Genomic DNA, 15,924 nt, shown 5'->3' on the forward strand with positions numbered 1-15,924 from the left:
GTCTGCCGTGGGCTCTCTTTTCTCCAGTGGAGAACACAGGCCCAAGAAATCCCTTTCAGTGTGACACTGTGTTTGGCCAGGAAAGAAGCAACACAGTCAAAGTGAAACTGCTCCTCTTACACTTCTAATATGACTTTTCCCAGTTTCTATGCTCCAAGAGTGTGCCCCACCTCACCCTTGGGTTATGGAATTTTCACCTAAGCATTCTTATCTGTGAGAAGATGCTAACTGGTCATTCTGTGCTGGAAACCAGAACTGAGCACCTCTTCTTCTGCCATCACACTCTATAACAACTTTCTAACTTCTTGCTTTTTCCCACTTTTATTTTTAAATTCTACTATAATAAATATGTATCCTATAATTATATATCCTGAGATCTGAATTAAAATGAGCATATGAAGTTTTTGTTAGCTTATTTTCTCACATGTAATAGCAACGATTTCTTATCACGGAAAATTTGGACATAGCTATTAATAAGTTTTGTTTCTCTTTATCCCTGATATTTTACAAGATATCTGTATGTAGCATTGGATATGTCTTTGCACATAATATATTACACAAAATGATGTACCTTTTTCTAATTAGGAACACCCTCACTTTAATGGCTGTATAACATTCTAAGAAAAAAAAAAATTCACCTGAACTTTACACTTTCCTTCATGATCAAGGCTGATGACATTCTAGTTATTTAGAAACACCTTCTACCCCATCTGGTAGATGCCCGTGCTTTACCAATTATCTAATGCAGGCAGTCCTCACTTGGAAATTTTGTAATATCTAAGTAAGAACCATGGAAAACAAGACACATTTCCCACATAGAAAGTTTCTGTTACATGGCACGATGCTAAGTGGGAGCTACTTGTATTTCAAACATCATTTGTTTCCTTTTTCTTGATTATAAAATGAACAACACCATGAAACTCTTCACACAAGTTTCTAATTATGCCTTCAGTAGATTCTTAAATTTGGAATAGCTGAATAAAATTCTAGAAACATTTGACTCCTTAAAATATTAATAATATTGTATTTATTTCTAGAAAAATTTCATACCATTAATCAACCAATGTATGAAAGTGCTAGACTTTTTCAGCTGTCTTAAATATAGACACATAAACAGTATTGTATTTCGTGTTTTTAGTTGCCACTATTTTCCGCGTTAATTTTAGCATTTTGTATTTTAATCAATTTTCTACGTATAGTCTTCAACGTTTATTTATATGGTCATGTTTTAGTGCTTCAAATGATTTATATTAATGTAACATATTTCAATAATTGTGCCACTTTGTCTTATTTGTGGCAAATACATTGCCAGACTGTAGGGTGGCTCTTATTTTTAAATAGTTTTATTGTCAAATTAAAGCAACTATATTACTGTGAAGTATTCCCATTCTTAGGAATCACAGAGTAATTTTTCTTTGATTATTTAAATGTTTAATATTTATTTTAATTCTAATTAATAGGGTTTTTTTCAGTGTTTGAAAGGATTCGTAGCAGAAGAATATATGTGGGCATGTCAACTCTTTTGGGTGGAGTTGCTGGCAAAAAGTCAGCCTAGTTAGAGAAAAGAATATGTATTTAGAGATATTTGTTGAAAAAAATGTTTTATTATGAGCACTGGTATGGTATAAAAATAAATGTTTGTATAAAGGTGTTAATGAATCGATAGAATTAATATACCAAGGTTAAGTGTTTTCTCCTTACTCACAGGCCACCAACGTTTTCCTGCCTTTCTGGAAAACAAACGTAACCATAAGCAGTTTTCCTATGGCCTCCATAGAGAGGAAAATAGTTTTCATTGTTTTTCAAATAATTTACAATGTATAAGTATTTCATGTATAGCCACATTGAGATATATATTTTCATATATAAAGTATGCATATAGTTTCTAAATTGAACAATAGTATGCATAATTTATGGGTTAAAAAATTGGATATCTAAAAGCAATCATCAGATGAGGGGAATGCAGTCTCCTAAGAGAAAATTGAAGATAAAAATTTTCCACCAGAAATTAAAACATATTTTACATGTACACTAATCATATGAATTTAGTTTAAAATATATGTATATTGTGGCCAAAGATAAAGAGGAAATAGGCAGAAATAGATTCACTTATGGTATAATAAAGGTGACATCACAAATCAGTTGAAAAGCAAAGCATTGCTTAATAAATAGTGGGAGGAAATTGGTTAAAAATAAGAGGGAAAAAATAATTTATAACATTACAACACAGTACAAAAATATATCTAAAATAATTCATGATATCACTATCAAATATTGCAATGAATATAAGTGCTTCTTTATTCAATTTTAGAATGAGGAAAAGTTACATAACAGCAACAAACAAAAGGTAACATTTTTCCAAATAGAAATACAAATATTATTCATGCAAGTAATTATCAGCAATAACATGAAGAGAAATTAACAACCTTATGTGTAGCCTTTATTTGTTCAATATATGCTTCAATTTTTATTCTGTGCTTACTAGAACTGAATTATTTTCTAAGACTTCCCTTGAGACATCAAACAAGCAAATAACCATAAACAAGAGCTCCTACTACTGATAGAGTTATGGTGAAATGATTATTGTCAAATATTACTAGTACAGGTTTAAGTTGCTAGAAGCTTTCTGGAGGAAAATTTATCCATAGAAAAATTTAGCAGGAATTTCAAAAGCGTTCAAAACATTTAATTCAGCAATTCCACTTCCAGGAACATACACAAAAGGAACAATTAGAGATGCACAGATACATCAGTCCTAAAAATACTAAGATACATTGATACGATGGAATCATGGTTTGCAAGATAATCAAATGGAATAAAACACAAGTGAATGCTAAGTTCAGCTCTCTTCAGGTAGGTGATTATAAGTAAATGTTACTTCTATGTCTTATGTATGTCAATACGGTTCAGTCAGTTTTCTACAATTGATATGTATTATTATTGTATTAAGGTCATATGATCTATTATATGACCTTCAACATGATGTTCATCAGAAATATTTAATCTATATAAAGGTGCATACATTATATCAAGTGAAAATCAGTGTTCGAATTTGTATATGACAAATGATTTCATGTTTGCTTGATGCATTTCAGTAACACGCAGGCATATAAACTTATTGAGAAGAAATGTAACAAAATATAAAGAAAATGTATCTCTTGTCACAGGACAGATCCTTCATAAATTTTACTCCCTCGTATTTGTCTGTACTTGGTAATTAATTAATATGAATATGTATGCCTTTGTAACTGGGAAAATATATTAATAAAATGCAGCCTAAATAGCATATATGTCTTCTGTATATCAAAATTTTCTCCCTTCACATGGACATTAAGACAATTTTAATTATAACGCCTATAAATTATGTTAACCGGAATTTTCAAGGGAAATTCCCATTAGCTATTCTTAGGATACATATAACTATCATAACCACTATTTCATCTATAGCAATAATCTTATCAATTCATAATCTCCAACATTCCACCAAGCATTTTCAGTATGTTAAGAACTTCTTTAATAACAACTACAGTATGAATGAGAAAGAGAGAGAATTTGAAACCAAGAAAACTGCTTTTGTCCTACTGAGTGGCCAAATGACTTTGGACAAGAAATTTAATCTCTCCGTGCCTCAGGCTCCAATGTTGTAAATGGAGATAATAATTCTCCCACTATTTCACGTATGAAGATTAAAATTAGCACTACACTGTGATTGCAACTCTTATAATTATTTTTATTCATGTCAATTTATGTTCTATCCTATCTCCAAAGAATTTCTGAGGTGACTTTTACCCAGACATGCAGAAGCAAAAAATTAAATCACAAGTAGAAATAAATAAAATGTTTTATTAAAAATCAATTAGAAACAGGTCAATCATTTGGACTAAAAGGGTGTCAAAGTTTAAAAATTGTTGCTGCAAGCCAGAGCAATTCTCATAACTAGAAAATAAACAGAATCACACAGCTATTTAGGCCAAATATAGAGTTTTTTTTGCACTCATTCTAAAATCCAATTTTCAAATAGGGTTATAAATCTGGATATCAGACCATTCTGCTTACCAGAAATGAAATACAATGCTTTGCCTAACAGACAGAAATTTCTCATAAGATAAAGAAATACTCCACAGATGAAATGATGCTGGCTCTCAAAAAGGAAGTGAGGATACTGTGTCACTCAATTCCCAGCTTTTCTGCTTCACTGTTGTCTCTGAAGATCACCTTCCTCTGTTATCCCACCATCATTGCCAAAACCAAGCAAATACAAAAATAAATAGTGCTAAAATGTAAATATTAAATTCTTGTCACCGAAATTTGCCTTCCTTCTTTTTCAGATACTGTTTCTGAAAGAGAGTTTGGCTAGAACCAGACTTAATCAAGTGAGACTCAAGAATATACCCCAATTTTACAAAAACTGCAAGTCAGCGGCTTAAAATTCTGGAAGACCATTTGAACACTTTATAGTAGATATAGTAGTTGATATCATACATTTTCTGTAGCATATTCTGTATGGTGTTAGTTAATATCAGAGTGCAAAATATTAAAATGCCAAACATATGAGGCAATTTATTAGGGCTAAATACATATGTATCAATATGCAGTCATCTGGTTGACTAATAATGCATGGACTAATGTGTCTCCTTAGGTAGCCTCTCTGAGATTGATTTTCTCTATAGCAGCTTCAAAAACTACTAGAATACCCTTATTTTAAAAATAATGGGCCACAGAAAGCTTTATGAAGCAAAATAAACCCTGGGTATTTCCTCCAGAAAGATATATACACCCCTATTTAGTTGTATACTGTTTCAAGACATTTATGGGTATGCAGAGGGCAGTTAATAGGCCCTATTGACTCCTACTAAATTAGTCCTAAGTCAGAGGTATGGCACTGGAAAACATAACTGGAATGCAATTAAAGTAGTTTGATGATAGAATTGGATCCATACACTTGGAAACTCATAAAAAGGTGTTGAAAGTTGATTTTCAGAATCAAGGACGATAACCAGTATTACCACATGAACAAAAGAGAAGCTTCTCAAGATATTTACGAGATGAGTTTGGGGAACACTTACAGCAAATTTAACATATCAGTGACCCATATATTTATATTTTTTGCACATTTATTGCAATAAGTACAAAGGTGGCCGAGCTATTGTTCAAGACACCATATTGAAGTAGAAATAACTTCATTTTTTAAAAAGTGTAAAATTATCCACCCTATCTTGAACCTCACTATGGCTCTGTGGACCATCATATTGAAAGGAGACAAATTTTCAGAATTTCTCTCAGGCTAAGTTAGTTAAAAATTTACCCCCCCCCCAAGTAAGTAAACATAGTATTTTCATATAGAATTATTAGATAACAAACAATTTATTTTCATAGAATCTCTGACAAATAAAACATTTTAAATTTCTCAACTTTAAGGCTTTTGTTTCTAAGAAATCAATCTTCAAGGTTTTCATTTGGTTAAGAAAGTAAAATGGTTACTGACAGTCCATGATGTGAAACAAATCATGACTACACTAGGTTTTTCCATTTCAAAAGCCAGTTTGTTACTCCACGAGCAATTCATGACTGCAAATAAACACAGACCTACACTGCAATTTTACGAAAGGATTTTCCCCTAATCATTTGTTGCATGGCAAGGATTATATCTTTGTTCCTTAGGCTATAGATCAATGGGTTCAGCATTGGGCTCAAAAAAGTATAAAAGACTGCAGTTATTTTGGACTCCTCTACAGACTTCTCTGATGGAGGCCTTGTGTACATGCAGAAGAGGGTTCCATAAAACAAAGTGACTATTGTCAGGTGGGAAGCACATGTAGAAAAGGCTTTGTGCCTGCCTTCAGCAGAACGGATCCTCAAGATCGCTGCAAAAACGAAAAGATAGGACAGAAGAATGATGAAGAGAGAGCTTGAGAGATTAAAGCCTGCAACTACAAACATTGCCATCTTTTTGACATGGGTGTCAGAGCAGGCCAGCATGATAAGAGGAGGATCAGCACAGTAGAAATGATTGATTTCAAGGGAGCCACAGAAGGATAAGTGAAAGGTTAGCAGTGACTGAGATAACCCACTAAGAAACCCATACATGTAAGGGACAGTGACCAGACAGATACAGATGTTCTTGGACATCCTGGAACTGTAATGCAAAGGGCTGCAAATGGCTACATAGCGATCCAATGCCATTGAAGAAAGGATGTAAAACTCAGTGATCACCAGGGCGATGAAGAGAAGACACTGTGTGAAGCATCCAGCATAGGAGATGGTCTTCTGTTCTGAGAGGAAATTGTGCAGCATATTTGGAGTAACATTGGAAGAATAGCAAATGTCTACAAAGGAGAGGTGGCCAAGGAAGAAATACATGGGTGTTTGCAGGTGAGAATTGGTCCTGATCAGCAGGATCATGCACAGATTTCCTGCCAGTGTGATTAGGTAGATTGCCAGGAATACCCCAAACAGTATCTTCTCTAGCACTGGGTCATCTGTCAGTCCCAAGAGAATGAATTCTGTCACTATGGTGTGGTTTGTGGAGAACATCTTCTTATCTCTTGAAACTGAAAGTGACAAAGAATGTGAGGATTTCTTTCTGATTCAGATTTGGCATTTGTTTCATCCATTTATCATTCACTCATTCATCTCTTCATCTAGGTGACAATTACTTCTCTTGTTTCAATAATCACATCAGAAATTTTACATAACATTTTCACCCTATATGTTTTTTTTAATCTGTATCTTTCTATACGTCAAACCCACATACTTACACAAACACACGTATTCTCTATTTCGCTCTGCCATACATACGTACATACATAAGTTTATTCATTCATACATTTATACCTGTCTTCTTGGTGTACTTCACATTTGGTGATTTTATTCAAACTTTGTGAGAAAACAAAAAATCCAAAGGAATGAAAATGAAATACAAAAACCCTAGGTTATTTGCATCATTCAAATGGATAAATAAAGGAAGTCTGATCTTTATTATCCCTCCAGCTCTGATATTGTATTGTTTCAGATACAAAATGAAGAAAGAAAAGCAAAGCATTTTCAATTAAGACCCATAGCTCTGTGCCTTACCTTTATTCAGGAACCATTAAATTAGAGAAATTAATTGCTATCTGATATATGGCTAAGAGGGTACAAAATGAAGACTTGTTTTTTCCACTTTGTAATGTCACTGCCTGTTTACTCATGTATGCTGTATAGCTTCGCTTCTTTCTGTTCCAATTCCTGCGGTTACTACAGTAAACAAGTTTCCCAGCTCATGGAGCACACGTTATAACAGAGGGAGCAGAGATTAAACACACAGAAAAAGATACACATAATTTCAGGAAAAACCATTTTTCTATGAAGAAAACATGAATGTAGGATGCATTTAGATGACCATTCAAAGATCTTTCTAGGAATGCAGCATTTAAACAGTAGATATACAATTCTACTATTTGGGGAAAGTGTGGATTTTTTTTTTGGTTCCCATTTTTGTGCCACTAACCCACTCATGATAATATTGTTTAGGTATGCACAGATAATTTTTAAAAGTTTCCAACTCAAGCCACTCTCAGTTCTCTTTGAAAGTAACATAAGACTGTAAAAATTTCTACTCCAAAAATTGCACCTTAAAGCCATCGTTTATTTAGTTCTCACGTATACATCAAAAGAGCTTACATATAATTGTAGAGAGTCAATGCAATACTAACATATGGATAGAAAAGTCTAGTGAAATTGGGGAAAATATTTGTTTTCCCCATTGATGGAATACTTATCTCTACACACACACACACACACACACACACAAATTGTATTTTTAGTGAACAAATGTAGAAAATGACCTACCTGTTAATGTTAACAGACCATAGCTTGTGAAAACAAGGTAGCAAGATTTACTATATATTTATTAGGTATCTTCCCTAGAGTATTTTTAAACTAATTCTGAAGAGCCAGTTAAAATATGCTTTGTTCCTCAAGAGCATAACCTTAATTTGATGCTGCCTGGAGCTAGACTCTCCTGTGAGGATAAAATTCCTATATTACATTTATGCAGAATTTCGGTACAAGTGTGCATGAGATCCTTAGTACAAACAGAGAAATTAGCCATCCCTTCCAATAACATGGAAGAGGAAAACATGGGTAGATAACTTCTGCCTTTTTAGTATAATGAAAACAAGGAATTCTCATCAGAACTCTTCAGCTTTTGCCTATAAACACTGCAGTGAGGTCATCTAATGAGAGTGAGGGGTAGGAAGTTGTGGCTGGTGAGACATTTGAGAAGAGGAAAGATATGAAAGACTGTGAGAGCAGAAGAGTGGCATAATCAGTAGAAGGAGGCAGAAGTATTGGTCAGGGCCCAGGATCCTTTGGAGGATGGGCTTTATGGATTTATGTTGGAACTAGTCTGCCATATAGAGGTTAATATTAACATGCTAAGAGTCAAAGGTCTCAGAATCTATTTATAAAATTGATGATGCATAAAATTGTTGATTTACAAAGGGAATTGCAAATAGAATAAGAATATTTGAAAATTGTGTAGCACTGTATTTGTTGGAGGACAAAGGGACCTAGAGATGCGTTCATTAGTCTGTATCTTCCAGTGCACATACAGTTCCAAGTTAGTACAAATGGATCAAAGGGCACTCTGACCAAGACAGGAGAAGAATCCCTAATTTTCTTAGTGTTGGGGGTGGTGGGTTATACTCTGAGAAATCATTTAATAAAATATAGCTATATATCAAAATCAAAATGTAGATTTGTTACATCCCATGAAATTTGAGAATATAGGGCATTCCTATATGTTTATTTCAAACTGATGGGTAAAGTTTCTCTATCTCAATTATTCTGTTTTGTTTTGGTTCCTTGCATTACTAAAATTGTAAAATGCAATAATATTGCTGAAATATTTTGGAGGCCGGGCGCGGTGGCTCTTGCCTGTAATCCCAGCACTTTGGGAGGCCAAGACCGCAGATCACCTGAGGTCAAGAGTTTGAGACTAGCCTGGCCAACATGGTGAAATCCCGTTTCTACTAAAAATACAAAACAGCCAGGTTTGGTGGTGCGTGCCTGTAATCCCAGCTACTCAGGAGGCTGAGGCAGGGAGAATTGCTTGAACCCAGGAGGCAGAGGTTGCAATGAGCCAAGATTATGCCACTGCACCTCAGCCTGGGTGACAGAGCGAGACTTAATCTCAAAAAAAAAATTAAGATGGAATATAAGGTATAAGATTATAAAACTGGTGTCCTTCGTTTCCTTCTCCCTTAATGTGGAGGTACCTTGTTTTGCATAACAATGTTGAAGATTTGGAGAATTTTTAAGTAGACTGCTTTCACTTTGAAGAAAAAAATGCCCTAACGTATGTGTGTATGTATGTATATGTTTTCTTTTATATGTTGGTATACAGTGGCTATGTAATAAAACATAAGATTTACAAAGTGAATTTTCTGACAAAAATAAAACTAGCCCTATAATAACTGAATGGTTAGATGAAAAGTAATGAATGGGCTATTTTCATTTAGAAAGAGCAAAGTATTTATAATTTTAAATATGGAATCACATGATCAGATGTCCACACCAAAGAAGGTAATGTTAATTTATTTATACAGCAATGAATAGAAAATATAGAATTTAGCTATGTGTATGATACTTACTCAAAGAAGAGTTTTACACGTACTTATATTATTTTTCATAGAAAATCTCCAGAAGGCTCTGTTTATATTACTCAAAGACATTAATTCCTTAGTTCACGTCATTTTTCTTCCACTGCAATAACTAGCATGTGTGTCTGCTAGAGGGACAGCTAATGGATTTAGCTACACAAACGACACAATGCTCAGGTAGTTGAGTACATCCTACTAGCCCTTTAGATTTATTTTACTTGCTTGTGATTATTCAATTTACTACTTTTATTCAAAAGTTATAGCATGCTATTGTTATCAAAATCCTAGCTAAGAAGTGTTCTATAATGGTGTCATGCTCACTAGACACTACATCACTGATGTTGTATTATTATTTGTATAAATAGTACTATAACCATAATAAAATCTACCCATTTACTATTGTTTTGAAGCCAAATGCTCTTAATTATGTTTAATATTTAACTGATACTGTGTAAAATGCATCAAACTGTCTACAGTCAGGTAGGCAATATAATCCTGAAAAAGAATGCATGAAATCCATAGTTCATTAAGCAGGATGCAGTACATTAAGAGAAAACAGTCTCCTTGGGACAGATTTCTTTTTTTAACTTTTATTTTAGGTTCAGGGGTCCATGTGCAGCTTTTTATAAAGGTAAATTCCGTGTCACAGGGTTTTGGTGTACACGTTATTTCATCACCCAGTTGATAAGCATAGTGCCCGATAGGCAGAGTTTCAATCCTTACCCTCCTCCCACACTTCACGCTCAAGTAGGTCCTGGTGACTGTTGTTCCCTTTTTTGTGTCCATGTAAACATCCACATGTAAGTGAGAACTTGCAGTATTTGGTTTCCTGTTCCTGCATTGGTTTGCTTTGGGTATTGTCCTCCAGCTTCATCCGTGTTGCTACAAAAGACATAACCTCATTCTTTATTTTTACAGCTGCATAGCATTCCATAACGTATATGTACCACATTTTTTTTGTTTGCGATCTACTCTTGAAGGGCATTTAGGTTGATTCCATGTCTTTGCTATTGTGAATACTGTTGTGATGAACATACACATGTATGTGTCTTTATGGTAGAATGATTTATATTCCTTTGTGTATATACCCAGTAATGGGATTGCTGGGTCAAAAGGTAGTTCTGTTTTAAGTATATGCCAATATCCCAAAATTCACACCATCCTACTGAAGAGCCATCTATCCCTGAATCACAAATGTGTCTAAATGCTGCTGCAGTGATTCATCTGCCTAAGCATGTGTTGCTGTGAAGGATAAAAAACTAACACATCTAATCATTCCGGAGAAATAGAGGCCCATGCGAAGCTTCATGAAAACCTTAAGACTACAAAAACCCAAATTACAGTGTAGCCCCACATGTGACACTTCCCATGTTCCCCCAATGGGAAGATAAAAATCAAAATATTAAGACACACTTGAAAGTATCTGCTTCAATGGCAATGAAAGAATGGAGAAGTGAGGTCACATATTGATGTGAATACCTCCTGGTAATGCAAACAAAGAAATTTATAAAGCCTACTAACGGAAATTTGGCATTGCTTCAAAAGCTTTATGAAAGAAGCCTTCATTGGCTCAAAATATAATTCTAAGACTGTATCTTAAAGTAGTATTCTGAGATATACTTCAACTGAAGGGGTGGCCTGCCCCTCCACACCTGTGAGTATATCTTGTCAGGTGGGATGAGAGACTGAGAAAAGAAATAAGACACAGAGACAAAGTATGGAGAAAGAACAGTGGGCCCAGGGGACCGGCGCTCAGCATATGGAGGACGCGCACTGGCACCGGTCTCTGAGTTCCCTCAGTTTTTATTGATGACTATTTTCACTATCTCAGCAAGAGGAATGTGGTAGGAGAACAGGGTGATAATAGGGAGAAGGTCAGCAAGAAAACATGCGAGCAAAGGAATCTGTGTCACAAATAAGTTCAAGGGGAGGTACTATGCCTGGATGTGCACGTAAGCCAGATTTTTGCTTCTCTCCACCCAAACATCTCAGTGGAGTAATGAATAACAAAGCAGCATTGCTGCCAATATGTCTCGCCTCCCACCACAGGGCAGTTTTTCTCCTATCTCAGAATAGAACAAAGGTGCAATCGGGTTTTATACCGAGACATTCAGTTCCCAGGGGCATGCAGGAGACAGTGGCCTTCCTCTTATCTCAACTGCAAGAGGCTTTCCTCTTTTACTAATCCTCCTCAACACAGACCCTTCCCGGGTGTTGGGCTGGGGGAGGGTCTGGTCTTTCCCATCCCACAAGGCCATATTTCAGACTATCACATGGGGAGAAACCTTGGGCAATACCCGTCTTTCCAGGGCAGGGGTCCCTGTGGCTTTCCGCAGTGCATTGTGCGCCTGGTTTATGGAGATTGGAGAATGGCGATGACTTTTACCAAGCATACTCCCTGTAAACATTTTGTTAACAAGGCACATCCTGCACAGCCCTAGATCCCTTAAACCTTGATTCCATACAACACATGTTTTTATAAGCTCAAAGTTGGGGCAAAGTTACAGATTAACAGCATATCAGGACAAAACAATTGTTCAGGGTACAAGTCAAAATGAAGTTTTCTTATGTCTTCCTTTTCTACATAGACCCAGTAACAGTCTGTCTCTCTTTCTTTTCCCTACGTCAATGCTCTTTATTGTCACATTATCTGTATAAAAGAAAGGAGAAAACCTCATATACTATGTTTGAAAGGTGTCTAGAAAATAGTTTGGAAGTTATTAAGTACTATAAAAATGTAATGAACTGTCATTTCCGTAGCATTCTGTCTTTTATCATTTGCTACCAGTATGAGCACTAAAGAAGGAATCACTGTTCTTTATTGACTTTTACAAGCCATAACAGTCTTCTATTTAAATTTCCATGATTTCTTCTTAAATTCACTGAGATGGCACTGTCAACTCTAGCTAATAATTTGGCATACACTTTCAATTCCCATATGCAAATTATAAAAGACAAAAAACACTCAATGACAGAAAGTGATTTGTTAATTTATAATGCTCATTAATTGGTAAGATAATAATAATGTATTACATAACCTGTAACTAAAATATCTACCTTACTTAGCAAACAGTTTCTTTTGGATAACTTCCCTTATTGTTCTTTTAACATCTTTATTCCTCAGGCTGTAGATCAATGAGTTTAATGTAGGACTCACAAAGATATAAAAAACAGCTACAACTTTCCCCTGTTCTACAGATGCCTCAGAAGGGGGCCTCAGGCACATGCAAAACAGTGTTCCATAAAAGACAGTGACGGCAGTCACATGGGACCCACAGGTGGAGAGGGCGTTGCACCTTCCTTCAGCAGTGCAGATACGCAGAATGTCTGTGAAGATGAAAGCATGGGAAATAAAGATGATAGTGAGAGGGCAGATGAGGTTGGAACCAGCCACCACGAACATGGCAGTTTCTTTGACATAAGTATCCAAACAGGCGAGGACTAAGAGGGGTGGGTCTGCACAATAAAAGTGGTTAATCTCCAATTTTACATCAGATTCAGCCCTGGGAGATGCTTCATACTGAGAAAATAATCATGACTGTATATGCCATAAAAAGAATATGGAAACTTGGAACAACAGGTTCCTTTCTCCCATTGTATATACTTTCTGGGTCATATTCTCTCCATTAATATGTATTTCTCTCTTCCTCTCCATCCCTCCATTCAAAAATTTATAGTGGAATTAAATGTGCATATAATGCATTTTCTCCAAAAAAAAAAAAGTGGTTGATCTCATTGGGTTCATAGAAGAACAGACAAAGCATCAGGATGACCTGTATCAGACCATTTGCAGAGCCATAAATATAGGGAGCAGCAGTGAGACAGAGGCAGACACACCTGGACATTTTGCTTCCGTATAACAAAGGCTTGCAGATGGCCATGTAGTGGTCATACACCATCACTGTGAGCATATGATAATCCGTGATCACCAGTGCAATGAAAAGGTGAAATTGGATAAAGCAACCAATAAAGGAAACGGTTTTTCTCTTGGAAAAGAAAATTAACTAGCATCTGAGGAGTGACATTGGTGGCATAATAGAGATCTACAAAGGAGAGATGACTGAGGAACAAGCACATTGGAGTGTGTAGTGTTGAATCACTTCTGATTAAGAAGCTCATGCTCACACACATGGACACAAGGAGGGGAACATCACACACCAGGACCTGTCAGGGGGTGGGGGGCTGGGGGAGGGATAGTATTAGCAGAAATACCTAATGTAGATGACAGGTTAATGGGTGCAGCAAACCACCATGGCACGTGTATACCTATGTAATAAACCTGCGTGTTCTGCAAATGTATCCCAGAACTTAAAGTATAAATAAATAAATAAATAAATAAATAAAAATGAAAAGGTGCTCCACACACTAACCATCAGGAAAATGCATATGAAACAAAAGCATGATATCACATTTGTTATGATGGCTGTTATTTTATTTTTAAAAAATCCAAAAGACAACAAATATTGGTGACATATGAAGAAATTGGAACCCTTGTACAACATTGGTGGGAATATAAAATTGTGCAGCCACTATAAAAAACAGTATAGTGAGTCTTCAAATAATTAAAAATGGAATTATCATATAAACCAGCAATCTCACTTCTGGGCATATATCCAAAAGAATTTAAATCAAGATCTTGAAGAGACATAGGTACTCTTGTGTTCATTGCACCATTATTCACAATAGTCCAGATATAGAAACAACCTAAATGTCCATTGAAAGATGAAGAAAATGTAGTATATACATATAATGGAATATTATTCATCATTAACAAAAAGAAGAAATCCTGTCATATGATGAACCTGGAGGACATTATGTTAAGTGAAATAAGCCAGGCACAGAAGGACAAATACTGCATGATTAGATTTATATGAGGAATCTAAAATAGTCAAACTCATAGAAGCAGAGAATAGAAGGTGGTTGCAGCTGCTGGAGGAGAGGGAGAAATGGGGTGTTGCTGTTTAGCAGGTATAAAGTTATAGTTTTGCAGGAATAAATTCTAGAGATATGCTGTATATCATTGTGCCCATAGGTAACAATAGCTATATTGTTAACAGTTAAAAATATTGTGCACTTAAAAAAAAAAGAAGACCATGCTCACATTGTGATTACTGTGATAAGGTAGATGACTAAGAATACCACAAAAAGAAGGGGCTGAAGCTCAGCTCAATTTAAAGAAAAGGAAATTAAAATGCATTTAGGTTTGTCATTTATGCATTAACCCAGTGGTGTCACCTGATATTTCTTCCTCTTCTCTCAAATTTCTAAATATGTGTGTCATTAAGAAATAGCCTAGTAAGCATGAGATTGATGTTTTTACGTCTAAAATAATGCAGAATTTCTTACATACAAAGGCAGTTATATTTAAAATGGTTTTCTGTGGTTCTTTTCTGCAAGGCTTTTGATAGTTAAAGAGCCTTATCTTTTATCATTTTGCAAGTCTTTATTACAAGTGTTCAATTAGACTTTTCTTGAACCCATGATTGTAAACATTGCTTTTCTTTGAAATTGTAATTCTTTGTTTAACAACACACCTTTGAGTGTGGCATGTAATGTATCAGCCCTTGAAACTCATCTATTTTTATCACAACTGAATGTGCTTAGGAAAGTGGAACTGCTCCATGGTACATATCTGTATAGAACTAGGATCTCTTTGCCTACCTGTCCAACTCTGGAGCCCAGGCTGTTGCTTCCCAGTCTGGTGTTAAATCCTCCATAGTCTGGTGAATGTAAATGTATTTTCCCTTTTCCCCTTCCCATTGCAATCTGCTTATTATATAATTTGCTTATTATTATATCATTTGCTTACTATATCTGCATTGCCACTTACATGGGATAAACGTTGTTTACCCTTAAACGTATTGTGTCCGTGTCTTTTCTCTCCCCTCACACGTTCCCCACACAGAACATTTTTGGTGGCATGAATAGGATCCAAAAGCAAAAGCAAAACATGCCATTTTTCAGCCACAAGGACCAGGCTGGAAGCTCAGGGACTTCTCATATCCCGGGATGGGAATGCCCCCAGTTTTCCTCTTTGGCGATTGAATGGTCCAGGGTAACTGACCTTTGTGAGAACTGGGAATCTAAATTAGTGCATTTTAAACCATTGGCTGTGTATGAACTTTCAAAGTTCTTTAAAGCACAATTTATCACCTTAAGTGATGAAACATAATTTTTTCACCAAACACTAAAACATAATTTCTTCTAACATGTTTCATCAAGGTTTGAGAAAAGCTTGGCTTTATGACTTGTGTTACAAAATGTAAAAAATAACATTACA

General features: G+C 35.4%; 1 protein-coding gene across 1 annotated transcript; it reads right to left on the minus strand.

Moving 5' to 3' along the window:
- Positions 1 to 5,554: 5,554 nt before the first annotated feature.
- On the minus strand, positions 5,555 to 6,594 carry LOC100603933 (olfactory receptor 5M1). The gene has a single exon (XM_003275291.4). It carries the CDS (start codon positions 6,532 to 6,534, stop codon positions 5,587 to 5,589), a length of 948 nt encoding a protein of 315 aa, XP_003275339.2. The 5' UTR covers positions 6,535 to 6,594; the 3' UTR covers positions 5,555 to 5,586.
- Positions 6,595 to 15,924: the final 9,330 nt, after the last annotated feature.

Source organism: Nomascus leucogenys, chromosome 4 (assembly GCF_006542625.1).
Source record: "Nomascus leucogenys isolate Asia chromosome 4, Asia_NLE_v1, whole genome shotgun sequence".
NCBI classification, from domain to species: domain Eukaryota; kingdom Metazoa; phylum Chordata; class Mammalia; order Primates; family Hylobatidae; genus Nomascus; species Nomascus leucogenys.